The 12,818-nt window shown below is 31.9% G+C and overlaps 1 protein-coding gene across 1 annotated transcript; it reads right to left on the bottom strand.

Annotated features, from left to right (window-relative positions):
* Positions 1 to 566: 566 nt before the first annotated feature.
* On the bottom strand, positions 567 to 9,269 carry LOC134702102 (uncharacterized). The gene is made up of 3 exons (XM_063563193.1): positions 9,143 to 9,269; positions 2,357 to 2,466; positions 567 to 683 (listed from the first exon to the last, which is right to left on the bottom strand). The coding sequence occupies exons 1-3, from the start codon at positions 9,267 to 9,269 to the stop codon at positions 567 to 569; spliced, it is 354 nt and encodes a 117-aa protein (XP_063419263.1).
* Positions 9,270 to 12,818: the final 3,549 nt, after the last annotated feature.

Below are 12,818 nucleotides of genomic sequence, written 5' to 3' on the forward strand. Positions count from 1 at the left end.
ATATATGATTCGTGATACCATTCTTGTCATATAGTACACATAACACAGTCTTCGTCATCTGTGTTGTTGTCACAGTAACACCTCTCACAAATTGCTCAATGTAAGCCAATATTTTTGGTTTTTTTTATCATCTGAGTTTATTGCCGGGAGGAGAATTTGTAGGATTTTCATTGTTCCTTTTCTTTCTCTGATTGTTCTTTTCTTTACTTTCGGGTTTTCTAAAAAGAGTGTACGCCGTGTTATTACGCATCTCCGACTTTCAATGAGTAAGACTCACCGTTCCATCATTTCTGATGTCGTTTAATCTTTTTTTAAAAGTAAGTCGTGACTGAACACAAGATTTTTTTAAAATTTTATTAAATTTGCAGTTGGTTATACTACTGGTGATGTTCTACTTCCGTCTATTTTTGTTTTTAAATATAATGACCAAATAAGCATACTGAGTGTGGTTTTCTTAATGTAACTTCATTACAACAACATGTAACAATACAGATTTCTAGTTGAATGAGTAAATCTTATAATAGTGAAACAAATCGTATTGCACTTTAAGTATATAGTATATTTAGTTACATGTAATTACCCATTAGAATTAATGACTTTCCGACCGGCAAGCTTGTTCCACAGAGCGCCCTATTTCCTGCAGACTGTATCACTACCTCAGAACCTACTTCTTCAGTAATTCCCTGTTATAAATGTATGAAGGGTCATCCTTAATGTCAACTATTTTCCAAAGTGTATAAAACGTACATTTTGGGGAGGGGGTAATAGTTCAAAAATTTTACCGTACGATTTTTTTAAATAAAAATATCAGACATGTTTCTGTTTATTTTCACTTCAAATTTCTATATTAAACTAAAATAATATATACAGGAAATTGTTTTTACTAATAATGATTGATTCTTGTCATGAAATCTGAAATTGGTTGATGTACATTTTTTTAATGAGGGTGGCAGTCTGAAAAAGTGTATGTTTTGTACACTTTAAAATGGTTGATAATTTTGAATGATCCTTTAATGATTTGGTAATCTTAAACATAAGTTTGAAACAATAACAATCTTAGTTTGGTACTGATATACGGATTTAAAGAGTGGAACATAAAGTACTGAATATAATTAACAGAACAAAAATGAAAGTCTGTGCCTATAAAACTTTTGCTCATTTTTTTGTAAACAAGATTATGAAACTCTCAGAAAACTTTGTTTTAATTCGCCTTTTCAGAATCAAATGGACTGTGGGTAATCTTATTGTTCGTTCACCAAGATGAAAATAACGTTAAATCATTTAATGGATTTCTATTGTTAAGAACCAATCACAACGTTTCCGTGTACGATTTTGAAAATATTACCCATAATGTATAAGATTCTGAAACGGCGAATTGCTGTTTATTTCAGTTTCTTTAACGAATATCCGTAAAAAAAGGAATAAAAGGAAAAGATCAATATATACAGGATAAACGCATTGCAATAAAAAGTTACATTAAAAGAGGGACGAAAGATACTAAAGGGACATTAAAACTAATAAATCGACAATAAACTGACAACGCAATGGCCAAAAAATAAAAAGAACAAACAAATAAAAAATAGTACACATAACACGAAATAGAAAACTAAAGAATAAACAATACGAAACAATAAATACTGCAAGTTACAATGTGGTATTTGTGTCTTGTAATTTTCTTTTCTTTTTCCTTTCTTACGAGCGTTGTATGATTTCGTTTTGTTGCCTCGCCATTCCCGGCATACCCAATATATTCGTATTTGTTTTATTGATTGCTAAAATACAAATCAATAAAGAAATATTGTAAGAAACAATATCAACACCTTTTTTTTGGTAAAAACGTCTTTCGTTTTGGTGTATGGAATGCAAAATTACATCAAATGTATATGTCTGATTTTTTGTTGTGTTGGTTTCATTTCCCGTACATAAGCAAATATTGTGTATGATGCCTGATTGCATAAAACACGTCATACTCTTGTTTCGTTTGCATGAGAATATTCGCGAATGATCGATCAACACAGTCATATACCAAATTATAATTATTACCGAGCACGAAGAGTGTTGACCACGATTTGCGTACTATTCCAAAGCACTTGGGATGACCTTCAGTTTTTTCTTGGATCGTAGTGCTCAGTCTGTAGCTCTGTATTATTTTTTAGTCTTTTTCCTTTAAGCAAAGCAATATCAGTATTTTCGACTGACTAGAAATAAGATTAAGTATAATCCTCTATCCAAGTCACAATTTATAAAAGTAGAAAGATTTGTTGGAATTTCCCTCTGCAGTTGCTGCTATAGTGTTGTTCTAAAAATAGCCAAAGATTTTCCATTTGAAAATAAAAAAATAAATACTGATCCTTACCTTCATTTTGAAGAGAATGTTGACAGTATATTTCCAGATCGCATAGTTATTAGCAATATCATCAGGTGGGCCAGGTATGAAGGTTTGCTTGATAACTCTGCCATATAATACTGAAAGCAAAAACCAGTTGTAATCATACGATGTTTTATTTTACAAAAGCACGGGAAATACTATTGGTCTAAATAAATAAAAATCAGGAGCTATGGTTATTTTAAATATTAAAAATAGATATTGCAAAACCGTTTCCTCTTAGAGAGAAAAAAGTTTAAATCAAATATTTTAGTGCGAGGTTTCAATTGGCTCGCAACAAAATCAGGTTCAACTCACTATTTTTCTTACAATTTCCTGTACCAAGACACATCAAACATCAGAGGATCAAAAATACATCAGAAACGAACTATGATATAGCAATGGCTATTTTCCCGACTTGTTACAAGACATTTTAAGAAAAAATGGTGGGTTGAACCTTGTTTTGTGGCCGGCCAAACTTCCCGCCTTTATGGCTATGTATAATATAACATGAAAATGATAACATTACATGGCAGGACTACAATACAAATAAATGGAAGAACCAACGGGACAAAGAAACACACAAATGAACAATATAAATAACATTACGACAATTTTATAGTTATTGGAGATACCCAGTGAAGCTCAGGTCAAAAAAGCAAAAAACGTTAATCAAAGATGAAAGTATTGATGACCAAAAATTTCAAAAAAGTTGTGCCAAATACGAATAATGTTACCTGCCTTGGATTAGAAAATCCTCAGAGTTAAAAATATTTCATACTTTTGCTAACAGAAAATTTATAACAATGACTACATATTGATATCAGGGTTCGTACACCTTTTTTGTTTTATTTTCCACTGACTTTCCATGAATTTTCCATACCCTAAAAAACAGGAAACCAAAGGGTAAACAAGAGATTCTTTGAATGAGGATGACCTACACATCAGTATTAAAGTTTTGAAATATCTTAATCAATTGAATAATGTAGTAAAAGTAAAGTTCTTTGTGTTTAATAATTGAGTTCTTTGTATTCTGCTTGTAGAAGGCTTTATCTGCTCTTCTCAGAGCATTTGACTCTGCTATTGAAACTTTTCGATTTAGTCTACTTGATGTGTTCGGAGCTCTTACAATAGATTTTCAATGAAGATTCTCCCATGTTTGAAACGTCAAACGTTTGTAGACAAAGGCTGCAATGACCTTCGTATCGCTTCTCCCCCTCACCAGCCTTTTTTTGTACTTCATTTTAATAAAATTGCAGTTACCTTGTAATTTACTCTTTGTACAAACTGATCAATGGAAAGCCATTTTTTTTTAAATATTCCGGTAGCAGGTATCTTTGATATTCTGAGTATGTTAATGCATAAAGCAAACTTCAAAAATTATGAGATTACAAGGACTTTTCACTAAAATATATCTTTCCTGGAGTTTTAAAGACTTTTTTTCTCCAAAACAAAAATCAACGATTCAAAGACCCGTACAAACCCAGTGATATACATTTTTACACAGAAGTGGTGAATAACTACCGAATATAAACCAATACGCAAAACAGCCTAAAAGCATACAAAAACAGCACAGCAGAACAAAATATTATAGATGTTAGCCGAATAGATCCACGCACAACAGTGAGATCACATTTAAAATTCTTAAAAAAATCAATAAAATAGGATAGATATCAAGATTAAGTTTGAAATAAAGGCAACAGTGGTATACCGCTGTTCAAAAATCGTAGATCCATAGTGATAAAGCAAATTCGGGTAACAAACTAAAACTGAGGGAAACGTATCAAATAAAAGAGAACTAAGACACAACAGAGACACAACACCGAAACGTATCAGACAGCGAAATGAACTATAATTTATGCATTTACTTTTCTACATTGGCTAGAGGTATAGGAGGAGGGTTGAGATCTCATAAACATGTTTAACCCCGCCGCATTTTTACGCCTGTCCAAAGTCAGGAGCCTCTGGCCTTTGTTAGTCTTTTATTTTTTAAATTTTAGATTCTTGTGTACAATTTGGAATTTAGTATGGCGTTCATTATCACTGAACTAGTATATATTTTTTAAGGGGCCAGCTGAATGACGCATCCGAGTGCGGGAATTTCTCGCTACATTGAAGAACTGTTGGTGACCTTCTGCTGTTGTTTTTTCTGTGGTCGGGTTGTTGTCTTTTTGACAAATTCCCCATTTGCATTCTCAATTTTATAATGTAACAATGGCCATTTTCCTGACTTTGTACATCAATTACATACATGTGATACATGTATTAACAACAATGATAATTACAATACTTATTAATATAAAATTGTGGTAGTAATTAGATAATCAATTGTATTATCTAGCTCTGTCGGTATATAAACCAAATACATCGTGTAAGATTAGCTGACCTAAATCAAAATCTTGTAACTGAACCTGGAGATTCATTATCTTTTTTCTTGTACCCGGATAACAGAAAAAATATGATTTACTGATAAACGCTAGCGGTAATTAAAATATCAGACGATGTAATGGAAAACCAAAATATCAGACGTGGTAAAAATGTCTTGAAACACATAATATGGATCAACAAATTCGTGATGTTGTACATAAATTTTACGGATTGTCATTTTTAGTCTGTCCTCCTCATTAATTCGTTGGATCAGTTTCTGTGTAAGGAGCACCCTCCTGTATATGTAGTGTGAACATGCATGAGTACAACGTATCAACTGAGATATCTAAACACCAGACAAAGCGCCATACAGTACGTTACTTTAACTAAATAATTCAAAATTTGGTGACTATGTTGAACGCATCTATCCCATCGAAGTAGAGATGAACGAAACAACAGATAAGTTAAGGCGGACTCATATCTAGACTTACATCTAGAACTTTACAATGAGGGTCGGTTGAAAACAAACCTTTACGACAAAAGAGATAATTTCAGCTTTCCAATTGTGAACTTACCATTTCTAAGTACAATGAAGTAGCAAAAAGTAAAAACACAAAAATACTGAACTCAGAGGAAAATCAATGTGGAAAGTCCATAATTACATGGCAAAATCAAATAACACAACGCATCAAAAACGAATGGACAAGAACTGTCATATTCCTGACTTGGTACAGGCATTTTCAAATGTGGAAAATGGTGGATTAAACCTGGTTCTTTAGCGCTAACCCTTTCCCAGTAATAACAGTCTCATAAAATTCCGTTATATTTACATGATGCGTTAAATAAACAGTCACACTTAATAAAATAGTCAAAATATGGGTACATCAGTCATCATCGTACATAACAATTTTAAAAGGAACAATTTAACAGAACATAAAAACATCTACTATCTATGAACACATTGATTGCTTTGAGTGTCTGACGTCAGAATGTTTTTTTTAAATACGTCAAATAAATTTGCCGTTCAATGTGCATACACACAATTTTAAAATTTACATAGGCAATGTAAGATACAGGGTTCAAAAATCAAAAGTAAATTACAGAAATAGACTGAGATTCAAACTAGTCCAAAAGTTATAGATAGAATTTATGAGAATTCAAAAACAGTTAATTTCACTACGCGATTGAAGGATTTTGATGTTTGTGGTTCAACGTATATAGTAATTCATAATAGAAATATATCATAAGGGCATATGAAAGACCAATATAACACTGACGGGATCTTTTAAAGTACAGAGTCACGTAATAAGAACAACAGAAATACAACGAGTCGTATATACAAAACAAACCACCAAAAAATGAGAGCCAATACAAACACATTGACGAGATGTATAAGTACCAAGCAACATTCCAGCATATATATCTCCAAAGTGATACGATATTCCCGTGCTTGTGTTTCCTATCATGATTTTCTCGACAAGGAAGCTCACAAGGAAGCCAGTAAACCAAGATTTAATAATAGGATAGTTGAAATCATCCCTTGGTGATACATGTAGAGAAAGATCTGCCTATCCTTCCGGAGCACATGAGATCACCTCTATTCTTGATGGTGTTCGTGTTGCTTATTCTTCAGTTTTCTATGTTGTGTCATGTGTACTATTGTCTGTCGTTTTCATTTTTAGTCATAGTCTGGTAAGTTTATATTCAATTTGTGAATTTGACTGTCCCTCTAGTATCTTTCGTCCCTCTTTTATTACTTAAAATGGGAAACTGATATTTCGGAAGTTGAAATCGTCCCGTTTGGTATAGATTTTCATGTGAAATCTTCCATCCTTGTTGATATTGAGGAACAGATCAAGTTATGAAGCAGTTTTTCTAGGATCAGTAGTATCATTAATATCCACTGTGATATAGGAGATGTAAGTATTGGATGAAATATTGGTTATATACATAAACACATTCATGGATCTACAATCGCTCGATACCTGCATTTTGGCAGTGCACTCTTTTTCTCTGTCTGTTTATTACGTTTTTACACTAAATCCATTTCATGTAGGATATATACGGATTGATAACTTACTCTTAGATGCATGCTTTTTTATAAGGTGTTAGTGGCTGCAAACTAGCTCTCAGGTAACTGTGTATGTACCTAGTGACTTTTCTGTGGTTGGGATGTACAAGTACCCGACCACGTCCACTTGCATTTTTGTCTATTTGATGATTTTTTTTTACATCGTTCTTATGTTTTACTGTTATACCACTGTCCAAGGTTAGAGGTATGGTTGGGTTCCAGCTAACATGTTTAACCCGCCTCATTGAGTGTGTGTCTGTCCAGAAGCCTTTTTTTTAGTGGTTGTCGTTTGCATATGTGTTACACATTAAGTTTTCGTTCATTTTTAACCGGGTTTTTGTGACCAAAATGTCGGTTATTGATTTGGGGATATACGTCGGGCAGGCGACCGGGCGGCAACCAAATATTGTCCGTGCATTTACTCATGAACCGTTCAACTAAGGCTTTTAAACTTTTAATATGTTGTTGACAACAAAATGAAGGTCAAGTTCAATAATGACGATTTTGACTTTTACCGTTTAGGAGTTATGGTTCTTGAAAGTTTGAAAAATGTTGTTTCCAGTCGTGTCCGTGCATTTACTAATGAACTGTTCAACCAAAGCTTTTCAAATTTTAATATGTTGTTACTGATGACAACATGGAGGTCAAGTTAAAAAATGACGATTTTGACTTTTACCGTTCTGGAGTTATGGTTCTTGGAAGATAGAAAAATGGCGTTTCCATTCATGCTATCGCATTTACTCATGAACCATTCAATCTAAGCTTTTCAAATGTTAATTTGTTGATACTGATGACAAAATGGAGGTCAAATTTGATATTGACGATTTTCACTTTTACCGTTCAACAGCTGTGGTTCTTGTGATATTGCCAGGACACAAATAAATGTTAAAAAATCCGGTTTGCTGTCGTTGTGACAGCCTCTTGTTTGTACATAGTTTTCTCGTATAAATTGTTTTACATTGTAATATCGGGGCCTTTTCAAGCTGACTATGCGATAGTGATGTTGCTCATTGTTGAAGGCCGAACGGTGAACTATAGTTGTAAATTTCGGTGTTTTTTTGGTCTCTTGTGGAGAGTTGTTTTTTTAGCAATTATACCACATTTTTTTTAATTATTTAATGAAAGGACATCATCGATATATCTAAAAGTAAAGTCACAGAATTTCGAAAGGACCTTGTCGTTTTGTCTTGTAGAAGGTTCTGCGTGAATTCTGCTTCATACGATTTCAACAACATATCGGCCAGTAGGGTTTCACAATTAGTATACATTGATATGCCCACTTACTTATGAAATATCAATCTTCAACAAATATTGTCTATCAAAAAGTCCAGCATTTTAATAATATCATCTTCGGTATATTTTCTTGTAAATTTAGTGTGGTTCTTTACAAAGGATGAATTAGTATAGCCAAAAACAAGGAATTTGTATCTACGATTCACATTTTTATAGCATAAAGCTATGTTGAATTTGATGGTTAAGTCCATCTTTCAACTGGACATGGAGAATAGTAGTGTAAAGCGAAGAAAAATCAAAAGTGTTTATTTTGCTGCAATATTGCAAAGAATGTAATCGAAGATTAAGCAGTAGATATTTCGATTTTTTGAGAATCCACATAAAGTTAACACCACTGGTAGAAAATATCTCATCGCAATATGTTTGAAGCCTATCTATTACTGTCTAAAAAATAGTAGTCAGTACTGATAATATGAAAATAAGAAGGGGTTGTATTACGTCCTTTTGAGGTATGACTGTAATAAATTTATTCTGTCTATTCGAAATAACATAAAAAATGTTGTGCACACTAAAGAACCCGCGGGAAAATATTACAGTCATTCATTATAATTTAATTCTAAATTCTATCTTAAACCGGCATAAACCACGGAAATTCGTTGATGACAAAATTATGTATATGAACTGATAAACGAAACAACGTCAGCCAATCGGAAGACACGCTACATCCAAAATTAAATTATTAAAAGAGGGACGACAAATGCCAGAAGTTATTACTTTGTGGATACGTATCCCATACAGCATATTTTATAAATAGTGAAAAAAAAATGGTAAAACATAAAAACAGAGGCACAAGTGATTGTGGGATAATTTGAAATATACGTACATGTATATATTCTATTGTTTTAATAACAGTAACTTCAAATATGGTTCGTTTAAAAAAAAAACTCATCTCTTTGTAAAAAAATAACTAAATCGGTAGTTTATCGTTGCATTATATAGTGTATTACCGTATAGCATCATAGCTTAAAAAAACGAATTTTATTTCATACTATAAAATAGCCTTGCAAAGTAAAAAAAAATGTCTGGTTTCATTCTGTAAAACTTACCGTAAGCTGCTGAGCAAAATTGATCTTGAGGGTGTGGATTGCCAAAACACGAACACCCGTGGACACTGCCTGTTACAAAGGCTAGAACAATAATCGCAAGGAGAATTTTCAAAGACGTCTTAGCCATTCCTTCCGCTATCGAATTATTTTACAGGAATGGGCTAAGCGCTTCCTTATATCTTCAAATATTGGATTATTAAAACTTTTGCCAACATGTTTCAGGGGATAGTTAAGGATGATATGTTGCATAAATGAACGTGAAATTGGGTCATGTTTCAATAACAACGCTAGACATGTATATCTTTACTAATTTGCATAATACAATGAAATATCCCAAGCAGAATGAAAAAAATGTTGAAAAAACTAACAAGACACGTTATAAATTAATTGTTCGCCTCATTTGTATTTTTAATTGCATTTTAATGGAATTTATATACGAAGAATAATGCAAAATCAAATAAATTCTTCAAAACTTGCATAATAGGATTATTACGAAATATTATGTATACATAAAGTTAAGTACATTGCAGATGTGCATATATAAATTGCAAATCGTTCATAAAAAGACCATTAATCCCGTTCAGGTTTACATTTTATGTAAATATTTATCAAAGTTACCAGGTTTACATTCCATGTAAAATAAATGCTTGCAATATCTGGTAATGTATTATGGGCTTAGATCATTGTTGAAGGCCGAAAGGTGACCTATAATGGTTAATGTTTGTGTCATTTTGGTCTTTTGTGGATAGTTGTCTCATTGGCAATCATACCACATCTTTTTTATATGATATATGAACTATGATATGTGAACACTTTGGATGCGTTTTTTTTTAATATTATATCTTTTTTGGCCAACAGGAAGCACTTAAATGATTCTCTGGTTATACCTCTTACAGTTTAATAGGTTTTATTTCTGTGTTAACATTTATTACACTGATATTTGACACAAAACCACAATTGCTCTTAACTAGTTTATTTTTTGGAGATTTTTAAAAAATAATTTGCCTCACTTCTTTTGGCAAAATGTAATCAAATAACAAATCATTTTTCTAATTATTTCGAGTCGGAAGCCTATCAAAGACTACCTTACTTAATAAACATGATGCATAACATTCTATTACAGATGACATACACGAAATACTGCAAATGACGACACATTTAAAGTCATAAGAATCCTCAAATCAAAAAAAAATAATGCATATGTTTTTTATAACTCAATGGATAGTTTTCATTGTAAAAACTAATGTACATATACTTTTTTCTGAAGAAAATTCTTTAATTTATTCATATTTAGAAGAAGTTTTCTTTATTTGAATTGCTTCCTTCCAGCAAGCAATTCCCCCGATATATTTTCCGTATGCAAGATGACCTCAGTGTGACCCATCTCGTAAAAATCCGGTGACCACAATACGCATGGATGTCCTTAAAATAAACTATTATCTGAATTTACATGTTAAACACGTGCTCAAATTCCTTGCTTTTTTGTTTATTTTTCGTCAATTGTTGACAAACAGGTGACAATCGTTAAACTTCGGCTTCAAAACTCGAATTTTAATTACCTGCCATATTTTCACAACAACACTAACCGATTGAAAAAAAAAATTGACGATTATACGAAATTTACACGAAAAAAATGATAAATTCGAGCACAGAAGACTAAGTTTATGATGTTTGTATGCATTGGTTAAAGAATTGGAAGAACATTATTTTTCACCGGTCACTCGTTTCTTATGACTTTAACGTGCTCAGTTTGTTTTTATTTAAAGAATTTACTGGCATACTTGTACCATAAAAACACTGCAGATTATTAACTGTGTCTACAGATTTCACTGTAAGACTTAAACTTTTTATTCTTTTTCATTGGAGATAATGGAGCTGACATCTTTATCTGATGATGAATTCTCAGAACTGGAATGTGTTTCCGATTAAAACTCAGTATTACTGTTCTATCTCCTTTAACATTCGTTAAACTATACTTCCTCCTGAAAAATGTAATGTTTTCCTTTATAATGGCTTGTTTAAGAAACGGAAACCTTAGCTTAATTATCTTGTTTAATTCTTGTAAGAGCTCTTGTTAACCCTTATCTTTATTCTTTTACTTGCAATGTATATTCTTTCGAAATATCTGCGCGCTAATTATAGTATAATAAGACTTTCCACTGGAATATATTTCAATATCAAATTATGACATTTTATACTCCTCATTTAGTTCTTTTTTCGGTTTATACAAACATTCATTCAAATAGAAAACTCTCTAAAATCAGGTTTTCTCACATTTATACTCATTTATCAGAAGTATAGCCTTAAATAAATCACTGTGTATACTCTTAGCTTTTCTTTACCGTACATTTAATATCCCTCCCCTTTTTCAATTTTTCAAAGAATTTGAAAACAAGACTTAAATATTGCCAATTAACCTTATTTGCATATTTTCTGATTTAAAATGCCTAGAACCTTTTTTAAAAGTGTTTTGATAACATATTGAAAGCATATCAGAGTACTTGAAATGTAATGTTTAACAGTCAATCATTACAACATTCAAGATTACATAAAATATTCAATCCTTCCCCTGTCTCCAGTCCACATGTTACTGTATGCCTATTTGTCAATTAAAGTTCACATTTTCTGCCTCAAATGTTCAATTTAGAATAATTGTCCCAACAGTATTATCTGTAACCATATATCTGACACATTTTAGCTAGTATATATACAAAAAGAGTTCAAACAAAGGCATATTTGCAATAGTTGTATGTATGCAGATACCAGTTGGAGATATAAAATCACTTAAAATGTTATAGATATGACTGCTAACATCTGAGTTGTGCATAACTTCCAATCATAGTTATTGTTTTCTAAATCAAGAACTTTAAAATCATTATATCATAGCATTTACAAGTTAAATTGTTTGTTTTAGGACCGAGTGGGTAGACAATTTTCTATGTTTTTTACCTCTGGGGCCTCAAGTTTCCTCAATCCGAAATTTGAATATATAAAAGTACATATTCAGGATAGAAACACTATTGTAAGTTTTGTTGAGATACTTTTGTATTTCTAGCTTGTATTTTGTATGTCATAGTGACAAAAAGCAGATTTAGGTGTTACAGGTTACTTTTGGGTTATCGACAGGACACAAACACCCAATAACATTTATTCAGCAATCGATGAGTTTCAATGACTGCGAAGAGTAAATATAAACACTTCTTACATGTATGCAAATAATATAAATTAATTTTGTATTCAGGACTTTATATAAACTATGTATACTGTAAACTGGGAATTTATGCTGAGTCATCATATTTTAGGCCAAGGATGCTATCAATCTTTATGAAATATTATAAAAATTCATGTTTGAGTTAATTTCTTTAGAATCTGTGAAATAAAGCAAATTTGGTCAAAACTCTGAATGTTCTATTTTTTCAACCTATATAGGTTGCATTTCTGTAAATATTGACAATGTAATTTCCCATAGGAACTACGTAAACGGCTATACTGTACCACTTTTACTATGAAAGTTTGAATAAAATCTTATCCTAGAATTAAAAGTTCATATAAACTTTTTTGTTCAAGGGTCAAAATACAGGGCTTTGCGGCATATCTTCAACATTTATATGCCCTGAACTTCTGATAGTTTAAATTAACACTTATTTTCTTTTTTTAACTAGCCCTACCTCGAATA

This window comes from Mytilus trossulus, unplaced genomic scaffold (assembly GCF_036588685.1).
Source record: "Mytilus trossulus isolate FHL-02 unplaced genomic scaffold, PNRI_Mtr1.1.1.hap1 h1tg000398l__unscaffolded, whole genome shotgun sequence".
Lineage (NCBI taxonomy): Eukaryota > Metazoa > Mollusca > Bivalvia > Mytilida > Mytilidae > Mytilus > Mytilus trossulus.